Source organism: Nansenia antarctica, assembly GCF_963989245.1.
Source record: "Nansenia antarctica genome assembly, chromosome: 10".
NCBI classification, from domain to species: Eukaryota; Metazoa; Chordata; class Actinopteri; order Argentiniformes; family Microstomatidae; genus Nansenia; species Nansenia antarctica.
The window spans coordinates 7,484,780-7,509,779 of record NC_137680.1 but is presented as its reverse complement, the minus strand read 5'-3'; the positions used below and the strand labels follow the sequence as shown (position 1 = coordinate 7,509,779).

At 42.0% G+C, this 25,000-nt stretch overlaps 2 protein-coding genes across 2 annotated transcripts in view; both read right to left on the bottom strand.

Annotated features, from left to right (window-relative positions):
* Positions 1-6,093, bottom strand: part of otoa (otoancorin) — a gene marked incomplete at both ends in the record, with an annotated part of 12,782 nt that extends 6,689 nt beyond the window's left edge. Inside the window, 8 exons of the mRNA XM_080540588.1 lie at positions 1-24; positions 137-361; positions 550-661; positions 1,121-1,263; positions 1,939-2,057; positions 3,335-3,504; positions 3,640-3,839; positions 5,947-6,093. The exon at positions 1-24 is cut by the window's left edge and continues 138 nt beyond it. Coding sequence (XP_080396714.1) covers positions 1-24; positions 137-361; positions 550-661; positions 1,121-1,263; positions 1,939-2,057; positions 3,335-3,504; positions 3,640-3,839; positions 5,947-6,093 — 1,140 coding nt within the window. The remainder of the gene's footprint in view (positions 25-136; positions 362-549; positions 662-1,120; positions 1,264-1,938; positions 2,058-3,334; positions 3,505-3,639; positions 3,840-5,946) is intronic.
* A 5,177-nt stretch (positions 6,094-11,270) lies between these two features.
* On the bottom strand, positions 11,271-12,197 carry riiad1 (regulatory subunit of type II PKA R-subunit domain containing 1; the record flags this gene model as incomplete). Its single annotated transcript, XM_080540007.1, has 4 exons — positions 11,271-11,359; positions 11,752-11,798; positions 11,899-11,975; positions 12,123-12,197. The coding sequence occupies 4 exons, from the start codon at positions 12,195-12,197 to the stop codon at positions 11,283-11,285; spliced, it is 276 nt and encodes a 91-aa protein (XP_080396133.1). The 3' UTR covers positions 11,271-11,282.
* Between the last annotated feature and the right edge of the window lie 12,803 nt (positions 12,198-25,000).

Genomic DNA, 25,000 nt, shown 5'->3' with positions numbered 1-25,000 from the left:
CATCAGCTCCTCACCAGACACGGCCTGTGAAAGAAGGGATGGGGGGGGGGGGGGGTTGAGAGCCTCTTAGTGACTCATTGATGCAGGGGGGAATAGGGAAGGCCATAGGATGGGCACAATAACACTGCTCTCTGACCTCCTTCGTCTGCAGTATCTTCTGGACCAGTGTCTGGGCCTGAGTCAGGTGCAATTGGACATCGGGTCCCAGGGAAGCCAGGGCTTGTTTAAGTGCAGTGGTGGGGAACCTAGAGAGACTGGCGGGGGACAGCACAGTGACCCCTGACCCCAGATAACTCAATAGCTCCGAACTGGCATTGTCCCCCCTGGAGGACATCACAGTCTTCACCAGCCTCTTCTTCAGCTGAGGCAGGGGAATTATGAGGAGGAAAAAGGAGGAGAGAGAGGAACACAACAAAGTCATGAGATTATCTCTATCCTAGTCTTCTACAAAGCAGCTATAAACGACCACATCATAGTGAGAGAGAGAGAGAGAGAGAGAGAGAGAGAGAGAGAGAGAGAGAGAGAGAGAGAGAGAGGGGGGGGGGTTACCTTGGTAACTCCAGAGTTGCTGCAGTTGTAAAGCTGAGAGAGCATGAGGCTACTGAGGGAGGTGTTCAGGGCCGGGGCGTCGTCGTCATAGAAACACGCCAGCGAGCCCAGCCTGGATAGGGTTAGGTTAAAGGTTAAAGGTTAGGTTATCTTAACACAGAAGGCCGGAGGGAGGTGGCTACGGGGGCAGGCTCAGCCCACCCAAACGAGCGTTTGCTATGGAAGATACTGTGTTACTATTGCTATGAAAAAGGTGAGGAGTCATTTCGTGACGTTAGAATTATAAGGTTCTACGTATCTACATTTTTTGTCAAAATTGAGTTTTTTACATAATCTGATCCATTAGGTGTTTATTAATGCCTGTGTGGTGTTATTTTTTAAAATGTTGACATTTTTGAGTTAGTAATTCATAAAATACAAAGGTTCCATCTCACAAAACATAATGGAATGTAAAAACGTTATGTAAAAAAAAAAAGCTCAATATCTCTGAACTACCCTAGACGGAGATAGAACCTTATAATTCTAAGCTCACGATTTGCATGATGCCAATGGGAGGAGAAATGATCCACACCTGTCCAGGTGCTGTGTGAACTCCTGCGTGTCCTGGGAGCACGCTCTGACCATGTGGAACATCTTCCTGCCCACGGTGGGCTGGATGATCCCCACCCCTCTGAACGACGAGCGGAATTGAGGAGTACGGAAAAATGAACAAATCTAGGAGAGAGAGAGGGGAGGAAAGAGGTTCTCAGACATGTTCCTCCCCTGGAGAGACAGACGGACATTATACACAGATATGCGCACGCATACACACAAATGCACTACTATTTAAGGTCATGTGATTTGTGTATCTGCTTTCCCCCCGTACCTTTAGGAGGCAGCGCAGGGCTCTGCTGGTCAGAGTAGGGAAGAGAAAGATACAGTCATTGAACACTTTATTAGGAACACTATACTATCTGGGTAGGGCCTCCCTTTGCTCTCAAAACAGCCTCAATTCTTCGTGGCATTGATTCCACAAGATGTTGGAAACATTCCTTTGAGATTCTGGTCCGTGATGACATGATTGCATCACACAATTCCTGCAAGATTGTTCAGGTGCACTTTCAAGCTGTGAATCTCCCGTTCTACCACATCCCAAATGACTGGATTCAGATCCGGTGACTGGGAAGGCCACTAAAGAACACTGAACTCATTGTCATGTTCATGAAACCAGTTTGAAACAACTTTTGATTTATGATTATCATGCTGGAAGTAGCCATTAGAAGATGGGTAAATTGAAGAAAAAAAATGCACATCCCTTCAGCAACAATACTGTCTGTGAAAATCTCTCTCTCAAACACACAGACACACACAGACACACACACACACACACACACACACACACACACACACCTGGTCTTTTGGGATGGTTTTAATGTCATCTATGGGCAGGCGTGTGAGGAAGGGCCCCATCATCTTCATCACTTCCATCTTCAGCCACATGAGTCTGGGAGGGCAGCGAATAGGCATCACTGGGGAGACAGAGGAGGGTGTTACAAACACACACACACACACACACACACACACACACACATTCACCCACACACGCATGCACATGCATGGGTACCCCCTGCAGACCATGTTAAACCTCTGAGCTAAAGACTAGCATTAGCCATTTAGCTCTGAGTGTTATTAACATTTGTTGCAGGATATCTTATGCCATTGCACCTACCTAACCTAACCCTGGGTCTCTAACTACCTTACAGAGCATGCATGAACACACACACACACACACACACACACACACACACACACACACATTCATGCAGACATACAGTATGCACTGCAGAATGAAGATCTGTGTGACACACACAAACAGATCAGGTGTGATGTCTCAGTATCACACCCACACCTCTCCACTGTCTTACGGACTGAACAACTTACTGTCCCCCTCTTCATCCCCCTCCTTCTCCCTGTCTCCCTCATTCTCCCTCTCTTCTCTGTTCTCCTTTTCCTCTTCCTCCCTCTCTTTCCTTTTCTCCCCATTACTGTTGTTATCCTCTTCATCTGTTCTTCTTTTAGGCGGTCCTCCGTAACGTATCACACTCTCTCTCTCCTTCTCATCCGCTTTCTTTGTTCATCCTTCTCCTTTTCTCCTACTCCTTTTCTCCACAAGTTATTTTTCTTCCATTCCTCATTCTTCTCTTCTTCCCTCTCTCTGGTTTTCTCCGCTTTCTCCCCGTTGTCTTCTTTATCCTTGTCCTCCCTCCTCTCCTCGGTCTGTTCTTTGCTTCTGTCCTCTTCTTTCAAGCCATCTTCTATTGCTTCTTCTTTCTTCTCCTTTCTCTTTTCATAGTGTTCATCTCTTTGTTTTTTCTCCTCCACGTCCTCCCTCTCCTCTCTGCTCTTCTCTCTGTCCTCTCTGCTCTTCTCTCTGTCCTCTATGCTCTTCTCTCTGTCCTCTCTGCTCTTCTCTCTGTCCTCTATGCTCTTCCCCCCTCTCTTCGCAGCTCTTCTCCCTCTCATGTTCTTCTTTTTGTTTGGTTTCACTTCAGAAGGTCTTCTACCACTCAATGGTTCCTCCTCCATCACCTCCTCTGCCACCTCTTCCTCCCTCTCTCTACTCACCCCACTCTTCTCTTCTCTATCTCTCTCATTCTCTGGTTTGACTGGAAGAGAGTGATAATTATTATGCAGTTTGATAACATTGCATGTCGACGATGTGGACATTTGAATGATAAATACAATAATAGTTGTAATGGTAGATGTGGAGTAAATGATTGATTGTGTAATAAAAGTATAATAAAACCTTTCAGTCCTGGCTTTGGCTTTGTTGTGAGAGTGTGTCTGGGTTTCTTTCTCCAGGCAGACAGGCTGCAGTTGTGGTTGTTCTGGGTAACCGCCTCCTTGACCCACTCTCTGATCTGAACCCGCTGTTCCTCAGAGAGAGAGCCAAACACCTCACTCAGCATCTTCATCCTGGAACCAGGAAGACCAGGATATCATCATTAAGGGGGGATGGGGAGGTGTCTACTCACCAGTCAACACACACACACACACACACACACACACACACACACAGACACACACACACACACACACACTTCCACTCACATCTTTTCTAGGTGGGGGCGGTGTATGTTGGGGGGCAGGCTCAGGCTCATATCACGAAGGGGCATGTTCTGTAGGAGGGGTTTAGAGGCCCACACCAGCCTCCCAAAATCCTCTAGGTCAAGGTCGGCTCCGCCCTTCATCGTCAAGGCGACCCAGGAGAGCGGGGCGACAAATGCCCGTAAGAAACACCTAGGGCCATTCTGAGAGGGAGAGAAACGATTAAGATTAAAATACAGATGCAGAATAAGTGAGAGGCTAGATAATTGGTAAATATACTGTGAGTGGTGTGCTTGAGCACTGACCGTGGTGTTCCTTATGAGCTGTATCAGATGTGGTAGACTGGAACAGTTCCAGAACCTCTCTGTCAAATTCTACAGACAGAGGGGAGGAGACAGGAGGAGAGAGAGGAAAGGTACAAAATCAATGGGAGTGTGACATGAGAAGTTCATTTTATATTTCATCATCTTGTCTCTGTAATAAACATGTCATGATGCAACATGAACATGGTGGATCATGTATGGTCTTCTTGGCTTCAACAATGGAAACTTTCAAGCTGAGTTGAGTTTCGGTTGTCCAAGAATACAAGATACATATTTGCATTATAAAACAAAACATTGATTTGAATAGGACCCTATGTAAATTCATTTGATTGTGTGTGTGTGTGTGTGTGTGTGTACCCATTCCAAATATGAGTCAGGGAGCTCCATGGCTCTGTCCGTGTCCGTGTCTGTATCTCTATCCGGAAGAGGAAGGGAGGAGAGGAGAGAGACGAACTGAGCGGGCGGTTTGTCACTGACTATTCTCTCCTCCACTGACATCTCACTGAAAGAGCAAGTGAGCGTGGGGGGCGGTTTGGGAGTCGTTAGTAAGATAGCATGATAGATATGCAAATAGTTAACCAGACAGACAGGTCGACACAACCTACTCACACACACGCGCACACACACACACACACGCACACACGCGCACACACACACACACACACACACACACACACACACACGCGCACACACACGCACACACACACACACACACACACGCACGCACACACACACACACACACACACACACACACACACACACACACACAAAAGAGCCACCTGTTATTGAAGTAATTGTCCATCATCATGGGCACCTGGTGTCCTGTAACATAGATCGCAACCGCTGAATCTCACACACACCGTAAAACAGACAGAGACAATTCTCTATTCCAGTTTTGACATTTGCAACAGCTGTTTTAAAAAAAAAAAAGTCCCTGTTTCAAATATTGGGTAATAATAACCTATTATTATAACGATACTAAATGATGTCAATAATATTAACCTCCAGAACAGAAAGTGACTGTTATGCACACTGTGTGATCACCACGTTCTTACCCAGTTGCAGGCATTTCATCATCTGTGGAGACAGAGAGACAGCACAATGACCAATGAAATATCAATAATGAAGTAACAAGATGTATAACAACATGTGTGGCGTAGCTTCCTCAGTAAAGCTGTGTCACAATACACATGAAGTCTATGTGCACTCATCAATGAATAATAGCATCAGAAGACCTAAGTACTTTGTTTTATTCATTTTATCAGTTATTACAAATACATACAAATACATTCCATCTACTAGGTACTTGATGATGTTAATTAATGATTGTCCATCAAATACTATGTCACCAAATAGTGCTATTAAGTGCTAGTAACGTTATTTTTTTTAGATTGAAACTTAACTAACTAAAACTAACTAAAATTAAAACTAGATTAACTCCAAAATGTCTAAAGTCAAGGCATTTGTAAATAAAATCAGTAACAGTTTGGGACACCTACAGTATATCTATCATATCTATAGATTGTGAAGATGCACTAAAACATGCTATGAGGCCAAACAGACTTCTCTACTATAGGCTATAGTGTTGCATTTTGGCCATTTTCACTGACACATGCATAAGTCATATACTGTAATTGTTTTGCCATTGTGAAAATATATACAGTATGTATATGTTACGGTACATGTGGGAATATGGTACATGTGGGAAAACTAGGGTTAGGGTTAGGTGCTAGAGTGCTAGGGTTAAGGTTAGGGTTAGGGGTAGGGGTAAGGTTAGGGTTAGGGTTAAGGGTTAGACATGCCAGCATGTACCAAGTCACCCTAGCACCTAACCCTAACCCTAGTTTTCCCAACATGTACCGTATTCCCACATGTACCGTAACATGTATATATATTTTCTGTGTTCATGAATGTGTGCATTCTTTAGTGTGAGGCTTGTAAACCTTGTTTCCTTGTAGGGATTGATTGACTGATTGATTTGGTTACCAGTTTCTTGGCCATGTCCCTGAAGCGAGGGGGCGGGTCTGGGAAGTGGTAGAATGATGGGTCACGGCCTGGCATCACGGTGGACATGGGTGGCATCATGGTGGACATGGGTGGCGTCACACTTGGCTGCAGGGCTACGGCAGGCATGTCATCCAAAGAGAAACAACACTTAACTCTATGCAGTCTTATACAGATTACAGCACAGAAACAACCACATGTCAGCAGCCAGCAAGAAAAGCCGTAACAAGGAAATGGTTACAGCCCAAACCTCCAACAAAAGACTGACTGGATAGAGATTGTGACAAATATTCAAAGCATGGAGAGAATGACCTTTTCACTAAATCAATCAACAGGCCAAGACATTTTTTGAAATATTGGGGGGGATGGAAATTGTTGTGTGTTTGAGACCATAGGAGATGTTTACTGAATCATGACTGTTTGACCTGATATGTGCATTAGCTACCATTATTATAACATTTGTTGTATGAATGCATGGATGACCAATTTGTTTGTTCCACTGTGTTTTGTTGTATTTGTGTCATATTTCTATGTGACTATAAAAATAAAGTATATTAAACAAAAAGAAAACAGAATCAGTGAAAATGGCCCATCAGCTGTGGCAGGCAAAGTACAGGAACACCTGTGCCATAGAGGGCCACTCCTTTGCTACTAACTATAAACTAGTGGGTGGGGTGGGGGGGGGTTGTTGCTAATTACCTGAAACTGCATACACTATGAGTAGCAGGAAAAAACCACTCCCCCCTTTACGCACCATGGTAGAGCGAGCCTCTTACCTGTTTCAGAGACAGAAAAAGGTAAACAGTAACCCATTCCACACTAGCATCGGTTAAATTATCTCCACACATTTGAATTACCCAACCGTCTCTAAGCCTAGTTGAATTGTAATATATTCCAATGTAGTGCTTTCCCAAGCGATCTACTTTAGGTAACACACAGGCTTTACACACTACAGGCCAGGGTCAACCCAAACTGTTCTAATTTCCAGCACTCACTCACACGCAGCTATGGTGGAGGATGTGTCACCAGGCCAGTCCACTACAGCTAAGCTCGACTCTGAAGTGTGATTATATTAGGGTATAGGGATTCATTCATGTAACGACATCCAGATCATTGAGGAGTGATTGAGGGACAGAACACTTCTTTTCCACTCAGTGTTTTCAGGTGTTCAGTCTGAATACTGTGGAATTTGTGTAATAAAAAAATAAATAAATAGAGAGGAGAGGATCGTGAGCACTAGAGCTGTTGTGTTTGAAATGCTATGCTGATTCTTAGTCCATGTCCGTCACCGGTAGTCATGGTTCTTCTCATCTCCATGTGAGCTCGGTCTCAGCTATACCCTGGGTCTCTCCAACAGTCCTCCCTCTGAGACTTTGGCTACATATCCGCCTAGTTCCTCCCTTAGTTACCTGCCCTATGGACATGCCCCGCCGGGAAATAGGGAGAACAGGATGAGAAAAACATGAACATTATGTCCCTCTCTCTCTCTCTCCCTCCTGGCGAACCGTTGTCGACGGCCTATATGCTCCTCCAAAAGGAGCGATAGGCGTAAGTAAGTAAGTCTCTCTCTCTCTCTCTCTCTCTCTCTCTCTCTCTCTCTCTCTCTCTCTCTCTCTCTCTCTCTCTCTCGCTCTACCTCCCTCACTCACTCTCTCCTAGCCCTATTGTCTCTCCCTCTTTAGACATGTCACTTTAGTTTCTTCTTAGGGTTAGGGTTAGGGTTAGGGTTAGGGATTCCTCTCTAAAGCATTTGCATGGCAAAGTGCAGGTCAGGTCATTTGTGCAGTGAATCTCTGGCTAAAGGAATCAGTTAAAGATTATTGCCAGGATAAATACAGTATTCGTTTTCACATTAAATTCAACTCATCGTTCTGTAATTTGTGTGAATAAGAAATAAATGAAAGTTATATCACATGTAGTGCATTTATCAGTAATAATTAAAGAGATGTGCAGAAATGCAGAAGTGCAGAATTTTATCCTAGAATTTCTTACAATTCTATACTGATGTAATGGCATATAAAACCATAACCACAATATTGATCATTGGCAAACTTTTAATCAAAGTGGATACGATCCACAAAGATATGACTCAATAAATGAATTAAAGCTAAGACATATGGGTTAAATTAACGTTTGACAATAGTTCACAACAGTCCAATTCTAATTGTTTATTTAATATAACTGAAAAAGCCTTCCCTCACTAGATGCTGATGCAATTTAGAGGACAAATAATACAGTAACCAAGCTGTAACTATTATAAAAAGCAACAACAAAATAAAATGTAAATGCACAGGTACTCACAGCTGTGTTGCCCTCCTGGACTGTGTTACAACAATAAGTTCAGCAGCAGGTGCACACCAGACAGAGAGGAAAGTGGATGTGTCCGCCTCTCTCTCTCTTACATCTCAATGCAAACTGGGAGGTCACCTGTTCTCACAGTGTGTGTGTGTGTGTGTGTGTGTGTGTGTGTGTGTGTGTGTGTGTGTGTGTGTGTGTGTGTGTGTGTGTACATTGTGTGTATTATGTGTGGGAACTGAGCTTGCATGCTCTATTGTTCATCAAATCAAAGTTTTTTTGTCACATGCACAGAATACAGCAGTGCAATGCTTAGGGCTCCATAACTGTAGGAGCCAAATTAATATTATTGAATGCTATTGAGTAATGATCATGATGATTGAATGAAATATGAACGATTGCATGAACTATTAGAATATGTTGTATGATGGCTCCCCCCTAGTGCCCATTGGTCTGAACTGTGTCAGGGAAATTGTTTAAATGGCAGGAAGTGAGGCTAGCAGGGAGGAAGTCCTGGCAGGCTTGGGTAAGGGAACCACACACAACTCAAGGAAAAGTCTGAATGATGATATGAGATGATAAATGTATATTGACATATTGGTGAAGGGAATGTGATGTGGTGTAATGCAATGACATTCAATGTATCTCACAGATTTATTTTTACACTGTGTATTTTTTAAAATATTTTTGTTGTTAGGGTTAGGGTCGATGTTACTGTACTGATGGTTTTCATGGGGTGTCCTATGTTTTTCACATGACTGTATGTGTGTGTGTGTGTGTGAGAGAGAGAGTGCAAATGCAATGTGCATTGGAGAATGTCACTGGTACAGGTGTGCACAGGTAGCGCCGATGGGGAACAGAGGACAGGCGTTGTTTAAGCAATTATCAACCGTTTTGTTAACATGGGTAGTTTTAACTCAGTGGCCTTTTGTTTCTGAGCGATCAGACCTATCAAGGCCCTTGGGGTCTTGTTACTGTATTGATTGAGTTTTTGATTGAGAATGTTTATTTTGGTCCCTTTTTATTTTATTTTTTTAACTTATACAATTCATAATACAGATATTAAAAATGTACACAGTCACAATGCGTAACACCAGGACCAAAAAGGTGTAGGCTGAAGCCATGGCTTGATGGTTGTTACTGTATGTCCACTCTACACAATAACTTTTAAATCACCTTTATAGAAATAGGTACACTATTAGGATTACCCTAAGAAATCATCTCAGCCTTATAACACAGTAAGAAAAACAACCTCATGGTAACATTCAAAGTTGTAATATATTGCATTTGCATGCTAGGGCCTGACAAACACTACTGTGCCAAATACACTCACAGACCATATTGTTAGAACAGAAATTATTGACAAGAGAGATTCATTAAACAAATGTTGATCCCAATGTATTACAGAATGGGGAAGTGTGTCCAAACTTTTGACTGGTACTGTAAGTCAAACACTGTAGTAGACGCTAGAACTATCATATTGACTAGGACTGAATGTTCTCTTGAAACAGGCTGTTCATATTTACCTTCATCCTGAGCATATGATCTGTTGTTGGTGTAGATTGGGTCATTTTACAGTGTATGACAAAGGGTTCAGTTGTCCACAAATAGGTCTACAAACAATACTGTGTACCAAAGGACAGGCAAAGAGACTGGGAATTCACACACAAAACACTATCAAAACAATTCATCTTAACCATTCACTATCAATCACTTCTGTAATTCAGAAAGATTAAATAAACTGGTGTGTCTCTCTCTCTCTGTCTGTCTCTTCTCTTATCCTGTGTGCTCCTCTAGAACAGTGTTTCTCAACCTTCTCCTCGGGGCACCCCAGCCGCTCCACATTTTTGATCATAATTGCTTTGTACTTGATTAGTTGAATCAGGTGTGCTGGTGGTGGAACAGATCACACAACAAACACTGCTCTAGAAGCTAGGGAGTCTATGTGGTATTCTTCATTATAGGACCTACTAGGCCTATTTTGAGTTGTAGAAATGTGCGATGAAATGGCCTTTTTGAAATAATAATCAATAAGAATAATTAATATGTGGCGGGTGGCCAAGACTAGTTTTTCTTTTTTGTTTGTTTGTTTGTTTGTTTATTTGTTATTTAAATCCGCTTTTCCCCCACCATTGCCACTTCACCGGGTTAATCCCAGTTCGACCATCAGGGCAGGTTTGAGTGTGCTATATTTATAGATGATTGCAGTGAATCCTATCACGTGTGTAAACTTGTTCACCCAGAGTGTCAAAGTATTTCCCTACGGGCGTGTGCAGTGAACAACCCTGTTCTACAGTGTGTAGCCTATGGTGTTCAGTGAATATAACACCTGCCCTGGTAACAATAACTGAGGTTCTTTGGAGAGAGGTCAATGTGGGCCTGGATTGTGAACTAATGTAATAAAACTATTTTCTATTTAAAGTACATTCAACTGTCATTCTTATGCTAGGGACCTATATGGTGGGTGTAACAAATAGATAAATACAATTTCACGTGTAACGTCTCACAATTACACATGACTATACACACTTGACGTCAGCCTATGGAACTGCAGGTTACCACGTCGCACAGAGAAACCTGCGGTACAGTCACCAACAAACTGGTTATTTAATACAGTGGCATACACTCTCCATGGACCCAGCTGCCTGACAAACAACAAGCCAGGTCCCCTGCAATCCCCCCAGGACCCCCTCTCTCATAAACCTTCCTAATGACACTCATTAAGCAGAGGAACAGTAGGCAAGCCAGTCTGCACACAGACAACCTCCTCTGGCCTGGTCATGCATGACAATGGAGTTGTAATTGAAGTAGTATCATTCTAGGCTAAAGATGAAATGATGGAATGTTGTAATTGAAAATCACATTACAATTTGTTTTAAATCACAATCTCCTTCTTTTATATAGCCCTGCTCTAAACAGCAACTGTAAGCCTGCAAATTCTAAATACAGAGAATATAAAAGAACATTAAAATATTAAAGAGCACAGATGGATCAGCCAAACATCATGCCGTGCCCGTCAGGTGTCAGTCTCTGCCGGCGTTGCCCTGCTGCAGTTTGAGTAGTTCAATTGCCACCGGAAGGTTTGGGTTGGTGAAGTGATCTGAAAGAGACAATTCGTGAGCTTAGAATGATAAGGTTCTATCTCCGTTTAGAATGATAAGGTTCTATCTCCGTTTAGAATGATAAGGTTCTATCTCCGTCTAGGGCAGTTCAGAGATATTGAGCGTCAAAGTTTTTACATCCCATTATGTTTTGTGAGATGGAACCTTTGTATTTTATGAATTACTAACTCAAAAATGTCAACATTTTAAAAATAACACCACACAGGCATTAATAAACACCTAATGGATCAGATTATGTAAAAAACTCAATTTTGACAGAAATGGAGATAGAACCTATGTTATAATTCTAACATCACGAATTGATGATGTCCATTCCTTCTATATTATTGACGATCCAACATTGATTGATTGAGTCAGTAGGGAAACCCACCTGCTGCGAACTCACGAATATCGGCGGGTCTTTTGAGAAACACATCTCTGTAATGTAAAAACAAGAATACAATCACTACATCGGCACGTTTGTCACTTAGTTTAGTTTAAGCGATTGAACTAACTTTTTAGGTTAAAGGCAACACACCCTACAAAGTCGCTTATTAACACTTCCACCTCCGGATGCGCTCTCAAATACTTCTCATTGTCGATTCTTGTTTTGATCTGAAATGGAGAACAAACCAAACAAGAGTTTCCTGTTAGATGCAAAAAATAATGCAGAGACAAACACGTTCGTTCGCTAGCTATCAGCTAGCATGGGCAGATACTTAGCTAGTACGTTAAGTTAACTCTCACGCTAACTTGCCGAACCTTAAATTGTCGCAGTTTTTCTTGTTGCTCGGTGCTTAATGCGCCTATGTCCGGTTTCTCCTCCGATTTACTCATGTTTTATAAACCAGCCAGTCGTTTCCAAAATCAAGGGGTGCAAAGCAACAGATGCTGTCTACAGAGGGGGAAACACCTGTTGATGACAAACTCTGCTATGGCAACCGCCAATGCACAACATGAAAATGCCACTATTTGGCCACAAGATGGCAGTACAACATCAGATTCAGATAACGTTTATTGACATTATGCTTGACACATATAGGAATTTGGTTTGGCATTACAGTAGGTGCGTTTATGCTTTTTTCACATGTATACATGAACAAAAACAAATGCAAAAAACAGGACAACATAGGACAGACAACAGTGCATTGCAGTGCAGTGCTATATACTGTATATAAAGTGCAGTGCAGAGTTTTTCAATGGGTCCAGTGCATATTCAGTCCTGAGCAGACTTGGGGGCTGGGGGGAGGGGGAAGCCAGAGTCATTTAGCAGCCTGGCGGCTGAGGGGAAAAAACTGAGCCTGTGGCGGGCCTTTACTGTTTTAAGCAGCCGCAACCTTCTCCCAGAGGGAAGCAGGGTGAGGAGGCCGTGGCCGGGGTGGGAGGGGTCAATGTATGCCTCCAGACTGTGACATTTCTTTGAAATTCCAGAAATTCCAGAAATCATATTGTGTGTTGACTATCCTTTCCTATTGATCTTTGACTCACTTGTCACTTCAGTAACAAATCAGGTCAAGTCTTCAGTAACAAGTCAGGTCATGTCCCCAAGCCTACAGTATGTGGTTGCTTTGGATGTCACCGATGTAAGAAATCTCAAATGATACAAACTGTTCCCTTGCATTCTTCAAAATGTCTTGCATGTAAATATTGACAGTCCATTTATTATTGTACCTTACAACCACTAGTCATCAAATGAGGCATGGTAAAACGTTAAGTTAATGACCGAAAGTGTTACAGTATAAAGTAATGTGAATGTGGTTAGAGTTTATATATGTGCATATAAAGGCCTGTTAGGATACACAGGACATAAAACATTTAGTGGAATGAATCACTTGAGATTACATTAGACCTTTTTGCATACAGGTGAGAACTGCATTATACTGCTATAGCGCCTTATAGTTAGAACTGTAAGGTAAATGTAAAATGTAATGTGTTGTACTGTTCACCATGCAGTTACACACACATTGAAAAGGTACATATAGTGTTTACAGCAAATGTTGCAGATGTTTTTTCAACTAGTGAGATACTTCCCCCATACCACTCGAACACTGAAAGAAGGTAACCACAGTTACATACAAGCGGTCTTAATGGCTTCTATGCAGACCACAAAGACTCCACCGTTATCTGTGTTACCCTACAGAGTGGTTATCACTTTTCTTTGTACAAAACTCAGTGCCAGCATATTTCTCCAGCAATCTGGAAAACCCCTACAATGAGCAGTTGTGCAATGGAAGGGAGATCGCATAGAGACACACAGCCTGGAGGCAGGAGAGAGAGAGAGAGAGAGAGAGAGAGAGAGAGAGAGAGAGAGAGAGAGAGAGAGAGAGAGAGAGAGAATTGGTGGAGTGTGTGTGTGTGTGAGGGGGGAGGGTCAGCCTTTGTAGTGATGTGCTAGTTGTTTAAATTGGAGAGAGAGAGAGAGAGAGAGAGAGAGAGAGAGAGAGAGAGAGAGAGAGAGAGAGAGAGAGAGAGAGAGAGACAGTGATATGTAGAGATGATTCTATTTAATCTCAGCAGGCGGCAAACCAGAGATACTTGGCCTACAGTAGTTAGCACTGAACAAACATATGGTTTGAGTAGAGTATGCAGATAGAACTGTAAAGAGTTGGTTTACTCCTATCCACCCTCTGAGTAGAGTCATTACAGATCGGGTCAACCTCAAAGCAACATCCTGTTGGCAGACATCGTGTTGCATAGGAGAAGAAAACCCCCATGCTGGAGAAGGGTTGGGTGGATAGGCGTAATACAGTAAGAGGAGCATGAAGGGGCATGAAAGTTGGGCAAGGAAAGAGGAGGGGGGACAGCCAGAGAATTGATTGAGTTGAGTCCAGAGGAAGCAGGGAGGGGGGGGGCAGTCAGAGTGTATAGAAAAGAAGAGATCAAAATCAAACCCACTGAGCTGGCAAACTGGTTAAAAATATTATATTATATATATTACAAAACAGATTATGCCGTTTCAGGGAAGTTTTAGACCACCAGCAACAGCAGGTGGCAAGCCATCTTTAAATAGATACATAACCAACTGCAGGTATGACAGTGCAAACCCACAGTTGGTTTACTGCTATCTTTCCTCCTCTCTCTAGTCTAGAGTCACTCCAGCATGGGGTTAACCTCACAGCATAATCCTGGCTGGGGAGGCGTTGGGCGGAGGTGAGGTGTGGTGAGAGAAGGGAAGGCAGTGTTCCCCTGCTCCGCTATTCTGTTTTCCCTCGTGCAGGTCTGTTAGTGGGCCTCACACATGACTCATGTTGACACATGACACATGATGGTGCAGTGCCTAGGTGTGGCAGGACAAGTAGTCAAGTAGTGTACAGTTACAGAATCAGAATTCTTTTTATTGCCAAGTATATTTGCACAAACAGGAAATTGACTTGGTGAGGTTGGTGCATAGGACATGAAGATAAAAGAACAATATAATAAACAACAATATATGAGCAAACATAGTTTAAAAAGACAATGACAAAGGGGGCAGTATCAAAACTATTATCTACAGCAGAGGTTTTCAACTTTTTTTAGACCAACGCCCCCCCATTTTGCATGACAGCAGCTTTTCAAACGAAACAACAACTGCCATGGTCTTAGAATAATTAAAACCACACTTCCATAGGGTATGTGGCCTACAGTTACTATGACAATTTGCTTCACCATTCAAAAGTTATATTCTATTTTTCATACAACCAAGGTCTGTGCGAGTTCAGCTTTTTGCCTTTTATTATACTAGACTACAGCTTGTTTTATTGACAAGAATCATAACTGTGGTGTTCATTTAGAAATGGAAATTAAATGTATAGGTTCTTATAAGAATTATTAAAATTCCTACCTAGTTTGCTGAGATTGTAAACTAACCATGGCATATACTGTTGCTCTTGTATATTGCTTCGCTCAAGTCATGCCTCAAATCCCACCTGTGAACACTAGTGAGCCCTTGAGTAAGGCACGTAGCTCTCAATTACTGCAGGGAGACTCTCCCTTTAATCTCTAATTGTAAACTGCTTTGGATAAAAGCGTCTGCTAAATGGTACACATGTAAATGGAACCAGAATAGACAGATGAGTGATTAGAATGTTGTAATACAAGCTTGTTAACCAGGAATACTAACTCAAGAAGCATAACTACTACCGTCATAACACTCAATCAATAATAGGTAATGAAATTAAATGCTTTTATCAATAATGTGTGTTAAATAGTTATTTAAACATTCGTATACATACCTAATATAAATTACTTAACTATAAAACCTGAGATGTTCAGACTTGCATGATCACAACAATTAGGCAAGGCAAGTTTATTTGTATAGCACATTTCATACAACAGGTGCAATTCAGCTTTACATACATTATTAAAAAAACAGCAAGAGGAGAATAGTAAGAAAATACAAAGACAATGAATAAAAGTGAATATAAGAAGTAGATAAAACATTTACAGTTTTTCTCAATTGCTAAAACACATTTTCCCAAAACTCTAAACACAACACACTTTTCTAAAGCTACATAAACAAAACCACACCTTCTCTCTTCAAAACTCAAACTTTCACACCAAAACAGCTGCTCAAAGCCTGCAACAATGTACACACTATAAGCATCATTACAGACTACAACAAAACAACTGAAAACACAATGTTCAGTGTGTGAGAATGTTCTTTTTTTTCACAACTGCCAAAGCACATTTTTAGAAACCTTACAGTATCTGTTCTCAGAATATATCACTGTAGAGTATTGGGCATTCATAGATGTGTGTGTTTCATATGAACAGTATGTTCCAGGAGCATGCGTCAGCGTGACTGAAAGATGCTGCACCGTGTTTTGTTTTCACTCTTGGAATGATTAGCTGATTAGTCTCAGCTGACCTTAGGGACCTTGTGGGAATATAGGGTGGGAGGAGATCTGATATGTATTTTGGTCCAAGACCATTTTGTGATTTGTATGCAATTAGGAGTACTTGGTAGCCAGTGTAGGGATCTCAGGATTGGTGTAACCTGTTCAAGCGTCTTCGTTTAGTTAGTCGTTCATTTAATTACTCACAACAATCAGTCTTAGACTGTATTATGTTGGGAATACTATTTATTATTGTTGTTGTATATAGTTAAGTTATATATAAATATCACACATATAATGAAATCCATATTTCAATATTTATATAAACTTTTTATTCAACATATAGCTATTTCTATACAGAAAATTATTTCTGTTTATATATATACTGTATATCTATATTATTTATTATTTATAATATATCCTGTATACATATATTATATATTATGTTATATTATATATTTCATAAGCTGAAACAGAAGAGTCTCCACTTCCACAGGGAGAACTATTACTGCACTTTTACCAAGTCTCAGAGTATAAAAAGTGTCATTAATAAATGTTTGTAGTTACAAAGTGCTGAAAATTACAGCCCATCTAACCCCCTCCCACCAGCACCACAAACACAAACACATCTCATATCATTCTTATTCTATTACTATTGCTATTGCACTGGCTACCAGTCTCTCAGAGAATTGAATTCAAAATCCTCCTAATTACATACAAATCACAAAATGGTCTTGGACCAAAATACATATCAGATCTCCTCCCACCCTATATTCCCGCAAGGTCCCTAAGGTCAGCTGAGACAAATCAGCTAATAATTCCAAGAGTAAAAACAAAACACGGTGCAGCAGCTTTCAGTCACGCTGCTGCATGCTCCTGGAACAAAGTCCCTGAAGAAATCAAACAGGCCCAAACCCTTAAAATATTTAAATCTAAGCTAAAAACCTTCATGTTTTGCACCAGTTATGATTAAACACAAACACTTCTATCAATGTCTTTTTTCCATTAACTATTGTCTTTTTAAATGTTGTATCTATTTACTTCTTATATTTGCTTTTATTCATTGTAATTTTTATTTTCTTATGCTCCTCTTGCTGTATTTTTAAATAATGCATGTAAAGCACTTTGAATTGCCCCTGTTGTATGAGATGTGCTATACAAATAAAGCCTGGCCTTGCCTTACTATGTCATTCAATTCCGAGTGAGAGAATTGGGCTTGGTACAGTCCTTGACATCACTGATGAGATACCCCCTCAGACACAGGACTAGTACCAGTAGTGGCAGGACGGCAATGAACAAACCAACTGCAGCATAGTGGTTCCTTGGATAAGGACCTGTAGGTGGAGAGGAAAGGGAGAGGGGCTGAGCACACAGTATAGCCTACTCCCTCAAACATATCAACTGAGCTATGCACAGATTAAGTGTTCTGGCATTCACGTACCATAAGCATGCTATACTAGGCAGGGCGGTGGAGCATTCTCATTCAAAATTCTGATGTAATTCGCTATTATAGCAGACCAGGTTGCAGGCGTGTCTGCTATTATCTGAGTGAGCTGATAATCATTGTTATCTCTAGGGGTTTATTATCTAGGGGTTACACACTAGGGCTGCATGATTTGGGGAAAATATCTAATTGCGATTTGTCGGACAGATATTGCGATTGCGATTAAAACAAAATTAAAGAGGTTTTTGTAAAGTGTTAGGATATATATTTTCCAAAGGTTTTATTGTTCATTTCTTCTAGCACCAGTTAGTTAGATATCTTATCAGTTTTCCTGTTTTAATAGGCACGTTATCAGTATGGTACCCTACACAAGACCAATGATAAGGTATTAGGGAGTTACTGTCTGTCTGGGACTGTTCTGTTTGGCCTTCAAGCCAGGTGCAGCAGGACACTCCTTTCTCAGCTCTCGCGTCAAACACAAGACAACACTCAATTCATAGATTTAGACCATTATAATCAAGGCCATTGGGTATTACATCATAGTGACCAAAAGGGGAAGGGCTAAACGTATATAATATCATGTAAAATCTGAAGTGAACAATCTTCCTCCTGAGACCGCCTCAGGAGTTAGGTCCAACTGATGCATCTCTGTACTCTATGTGTAATTTTCAATAAATATACCAAGTGTGCATTAGAGAACTTCTCTCCTCTTTCTTGGGGCAGTCGACAAAAGAAACGGATGTGATTTTATTCTAACAAAAGTGCGGCCATTATCTCCGGCTAGGAAAGTCGTATCAACTAGTAGAGGCTGTTAACAACTTTTGACTTCAGTTCATGCAACAAATGTAGCTAGCTAGCTACTGAAACGTCTTCACAGATTCACACATGGGCGTTTCACGTGCAGTGTTGTTGGGCGTGTGCGTTCATTGACGTTGAATCCGACGTGCTTAATCGTGCAGCCCTAATACACACCAGCCTAGCAGAATAAACACACCAGAGGATATGCTAACAGATGCTAGCTCCAATTCAGTGAGGGTAAGTGGTTTAAGAGCCAGAGGTTAAGAGAAAGAAGGAGGAGAAGTTACTCATTATGTGGAGGCAAATGTTTAGAAAGTTAGCGGGGACATAGGGGACCACCTCTTCCAGGAAGTTAATAATAGTTGTTGATTGTTAACAGTTGGACCTTTTCTTAGAACTCATCCTGCTGACTTACCTGAACTGACATGTACAAGGTTGCTAGCTGGGATGCTGCAGTTACCTAGGAAACACAAAGGGGATTCCTCATGATTGAATTCCTAGTGGTATATGTACCACCCTCTTCTTCTAAATACAGAAAGTATCTCACAAATCAATAAAAGTACAGTGACTATTTACTGATACGGCAAACAATGCTTTTTATTGTTCTGAAGAACAAATACAATAAAAAATACACAATTAAAATGACAATTACTTTTTAACTGTCACTGTAACTCAGCTGCAGGGTACATACTAGGCCTACTTGGTTGCTGACTCACTAGAGAAAGAGAGTGTGTGTGTGTGTGTGTGTTTGTGTGTGTGTGTGGACAAGAGAGTGACTGCGTTTCTCTGATTGATTCTCAGAAATCAGGAAACAAAGGAAGCCACAAAGGAAGCCCAAAAAAAAGCACATCTGTCATACTCACAGACACACTGTACATCTCTAATCCCCTGAAAAAGAGAATAAAAGGAAGTGTCAGTCAGTGATGCCCGCCCGCCCGCCCACGCCGACACACACACACACACACACACACACACACACACACACACAGAGACACACACACACACACACACACACAAACACACACACTACCTCAGGCTCTACGCAGTCCTCAGAGTAATTTAGGTTACCCAGGCAGAGATTGGTGGTGATGGACTGATTGGTCAGAACTAGGATAGTGTCCACGTTCTTGTCATCCTTAAAGGTGAGCACAGTGCCCTAAACAGACACACACAAAACTTTCCATAAAGCACAGCTGCGGATAAGGATACACGGATACTGAAGCATTACTGTATATGATGAAAGAGGTAGGCTACTGTACCAGTCAATGAGCAAACAATCATAAGCGCTTTCATTTTTCACTCACGTTAGGATACATCCATTGCGTGTCACATGTTGTTGAAGGAGTTGGCTCTGAGAGGTGATAGGTCGCTGAACGGTTAGCATGTACAGTGACCCCACAGACGAGGGGAGGGGCGATGGCACCTTTCACCAGCTGATAATGCACCGCTATGACTGAGAGAGAGACAGACAGACAAGTCGACACTTAAGAGACAAGCTGTACACAAACAGGTCAGACATTGAAGTGACAACACAGTGAAGTGCTCTACTTATTTGCTACAGTATACAACAGTTGGGCGCGCGCGCACGCACACACACACACACACACACACACACACACACACACACACACACACACACACACACACACACACACACACACGGTTAGCGGCTCAATTGATCGATCATTGCATTGCCTAGAGTCTCTAGTCTAGACTATTACCTAGGGCTATGTCCAAACTAACTTGTCTTAAAACTGACTGGAAATCAGCTAGCCAGACTCAAACATGCATGTCTACGTATTTGATGAAACATCAGACCTTTAATTTTCCCAACCAGCCGATCACCTCCAACTACATGGATTCATTATCATACTGATCATTATGCCATTGTGCCATAATGTGCGCAAGCCGGGAGCCCGAGGACGTGAGAATGAACGACGTGAGAATGAATGAATCAACGCAATTCTTCCTGTGTCATTCACTTCTACTGGGGCATGCAAAGCCACTCTTCCTGGGATTTGCGATTGTCGTGAAGTGTACTTTAGTTACCATCATTTACTATTATTTCCCATAATGGTCACAAAGCGAAATGTAGTGGTTCGAACCATAGAGCTATGGATAAAACACAACTTCATTCATTCTTATACAGCCGTGAAACAGGACGCACCCGGGAGTCATTGGTCGGTCGCAGTGGGCGCACTACACCAAATGGTGACACAACATTTAAGAAATCAACTTTTACAAAGTTACAAAGTTACTTGATGAACTTACAGTAAAAGAAGGCAATGATCTTCATGTCTTATTGTTGAAACGTGCCGGTTATTGTCGTCCAGTGGCACCACTCGGTGAGAGTAGTAGCCTAGTATCTATCTCACAGCTCCTAGAGAACTGCCCGGAGCCGGTGTGTGAAACAGACTGAGGTGTTGGAGCCCGCCCCGTTGCCGGCTAGAGTGAATTCGGGAGCCAACAGTATCATATCATCATATCTACCCGGGGGGTATTCCATCAACGTCGCTAAAGGAAAATCTAGGCTTATTTTGACAAGTCTCGCGAGATCTATCAAGATATGCCTGGATCTTTTTAAGAGTCTCGCGAGACTTAACGAAATAAGCCTATATTTTCCTGTAGCAACGTTGATGGAACACCCTCCCGATCTTATAGGACATCTAGTGGAAACAATAGGTACTGCATCATTCCAGTATTCAATGTAATGCCAGGAACACAAGACAGGTGTATCCTTATGGAGAAGCACGTGGTGGATGCGTCACTCACACTCTGTCACATATCTAGGCTTTACACTTAATACAGTAAGCTCCTATTGAACGATGTAGGAGTATTTGTCATCGTTGACGTTTTACCTATCTACTGCAGGCTATGAATTTACCTTTAAAAATGTAGCGATTAGACTCAGGAATTGTATGGATTTACCTTAGGACTCAGGAGGTAGGAGTTGTATCCCTGGTCACACACACAGGACAGGGGAGAACCGGGGGGATTGTAGCGGCAGCGGGAAAGGGCAGGGCCAGTCTTAAGGAGAATGACACCCACCGAAAAGGCAGAACTCGGGGAGCAGGGCAGTCGGCAATGAATTAAGCACATTTTGGAGGGTGGTTGACATGAGGTGTTATTATGGGGGGGACTGTTTGTTCCCCTTTTGCTCACAGTCCATTCTTATGAGCAGGGGCGTGTCCAGGGGGGGGCCAGGGGTGGCCCGTGCCACCCCTGAAATCTGATTGGCCACCCTAGGTGCCACCCTGATTGATTGGCTATCTGCCTAGTCACTCAGAGCAGAGGCCACTTCGCACCACGAGACAAACTTTTCGAACAGAACACCTTTTTGATCAGCGGTGAGGTGTGCTGGTCTTGGCGCTCCTGAAGAAATGTGAGTACCATTAATGGTTAGACTTTTGCATAGCTACATATAGGCTACGGTGTTGTGCTAGTGGTTAAAACGTTTTAGCTGTAACATTATATTTTGTAGTAGGCTACTCTGGTCTCTCATCATCCGATCTCAGCTTGCTAGTAAACCTGTCGTCGAAATGCTAGCTAATGCTAACGTTAGGCTATAGGCTAGGTAACGTCAGCTATATACATTTGAATGCTTGAGTATGTTTTGTTTGTGTATTGTGCAAGTTATAAAGTGACATGTGTTATGTGATGGTTAATGTTACAGTATGAAAAGAAATCAGAGCATTCAGGGTTTCTTCCAAAGAAAAAACCCCAAAAGGACAGAGCAGCAGGACAGAGAAGCCAGAGCTAATGTTAGTCAGTCAGAGGATGAGAGCCAGCTGGAGGATGTAGACCCAGTTAGCCCACAGCAAGAGCCTCCAGCTTCTGCTGTACACATGGGTATGTATGTAACATTCTGATAGCTCCAGATGTATTTTTAGTAAGCACTTATTTGATAACCGTGATAATGTAACATTGTGATTAATTGCTATACATTTAAACTAAAGCCGAATCTTGTCGATTAAGCCTGTAGGGGTATTCGTATTGTATTCATTTGAGTTTGGTAGCTAACATCGGCCTACTTACAAAAAAGGCTGATTTTGTCATTATGATGACCATTTCTGTGATTTTGTAGAGTCAAACAAGGATACTGATGATGAAGGCTGCACATCAGCTTCACCTGCACATCAGGGTATGTTGTACAGTATACAATACATACAATATAAGCCATCTACTTCTCTGCTTTCAGGTTGTTATGAATACAACTATTACTACTATTACTATTACTACTACTATTAACTTGATACAACTATTACAATTCCTGCATTGCTTTAGGTGTGTCTAGTCTAGGGCTGTTACGATTATTCGACGTCGTCGACGTCATCGACTACGCCAATACGTCGGTTAGCGTAATATGCGTCGGTTAGTCGTAAATAAACAAAATGGCGATTTATTTTTATTTATTTTTTTACCTTTATTTTACCAGGCGAGACAATTAAGTGTATGAGTGAAAAATGGATAGCTACTAGCTAATGTTACACAAGCAATGTAGCTCACCACAGTTCGTATGTCTTGTCTTCTGGTGTTAGTAACGTTAGCTATGTAGCTGGCTAGCTACGGTAGCCTATTGTCATTGTGGTGCGAGCACCTACTGTACGTTATCTAGCTCGTAGCTCGCATGCTACGTTAGCATCAATTTAGCTAATCATAACATAGCAGCGAGAGTAACGTTAGCTAGCTATGTGTTGTGGTGATGGACAGACTTCTAAATGGCCATGTTGGCATTCAAGTTGGCTAAACATAGCAGTGAGGTGGAGACAAATACGTTTTTTTGTTTGTTTGTTTTTTAACAGTACAAAAATTATCGTTAGACTTATCGATAAATTAGTCGTTAGACTAACCGAATAATCGATAAAATAATCGCTAGATTAATCGTTAGAAAAATAGTCGTTTGGGACAGCACTAGTCTAGTCAGCCACTCTCAGTCTCAGACTATGATACTGACAACGAGGACCAGCCATCAGTACCTGCAGGCCCTGCATTTTCCTGTGGGGACAGTGATGTGGCAGGCCTTGCTGCCCCACGTGGACCTCCTGGTAAGCCTTAATATGTAATTGTTCATATTAAATATACTGTAGCCCGCTTAATATATTGTACTACTTCAATTCTTTAATCTATGTATTAATGCACCAATGAGTACGGTACTTCTGTCTCTGAGACTTGAAGGCAGGATCTGATTCTCAGGCTTTTGTCACAGATATTTCACAGTCAAGAGCAGAAGGTCCCACTCAACCTCGGCTAAAGATTTTCCCAAGACTGTCCAAGGTGAGAAGAGGAGGTCGTTCAATCCGCCGTGGTATCAGCTGCATTCATGGCTTGAATACTCACCAAGCAGAGATTCAGCCTACTGTTATCCTTGCAGACACTTTTCCCTGCCTAGTGCACCACAGTCTGTTTTCACGTCAGAATCAGGTTTTTCTAATTGGAAGAAAGCAATGTTCAAAGATGGTGGCTTCAAGCAGCATGAGAAATCTGAGTGTCACACTAATGCCATGTTTGCTTTGAATGAGTACAAGAGGGCAGCACTTACAGATGCTTCCATAGTAGACCTGATTAACAAAGAATACAGAAAAAAAGTGCAAGAGAATCGCAGCTACATAAAAACAGTTGCAGATGTATTGCGTTTGACTGCAACTCAGAATATAGCCCAAAGAGGTCACAGTGACTCTGAAGAGCACAAAGGGAATTTCTTAGAAATTCTTGAAATGATTGCTAAACACAATCCTTTGGTAGCCAACAAAATGAAGGCACAAGGTAATGCAAAATACACCAGCAATACCATCCAGAATGAAATTCTGCAGTGCCTAGCTGGTATGGTGCGTGATTCTATTGTGGCAGAAGTGAAGAAGAGTGAGTTTTTTTCTGTGATTGCTGATGAAACCAAAGATCTGCAAAAGAAGGAGCAGCTCTCATTGGTTGTTCGATATTATTACAACGGGGCTGTCCATGAAAGTTTTCTGGATTTCAAACATGCCCAACATCTAGATGCTAAGGGGCTTAGTGACATGATCATCCAGTCTTTAGAAAACTATGGCCTCGACTACAAGTCTAATCTGGTTGGGCAAGGCTATGATGGGGCCTCAGTGATGAGTGGCAAACACTCGGGTGTGGCAGCCAGAATTAAGGCAGAGGCCAAGCATGCGTTTTATGTACACTGTAATGCGCACTGTCTGAACCTGGTCTTAGTTGACACTGTAAAGTCAGTCCCAGAGGCTGATTGCTTCTTCTCGCGTCTTGAGAAGATCTATGTGTACATGTCTGGATCTTATGTGCACCAGAAATGGCTTGGTGTTCAAAAAGAGATGTATGGTGGCCAGGCCAGGGAGTTGGTAAAACTAAGTGACACAAGATGGGCATGTAGAGCATTGGCTTGCAGGAACTTGATGGATAGGTTACCAGCCGTGTTGCGTGTTCTTCAAGATATATGCACAGAAAATCATAGAGACAGATCCATTGATGCTCGAGGTTTGCTTGCACAGATTGACCTGACCTTCATTGGCCTCCTTGCAACCTTCAGAAAACTGTTTGGAAACACAAAGCTCCTTTCTGACTTACTCCAGTCACCTTCTGTTGAC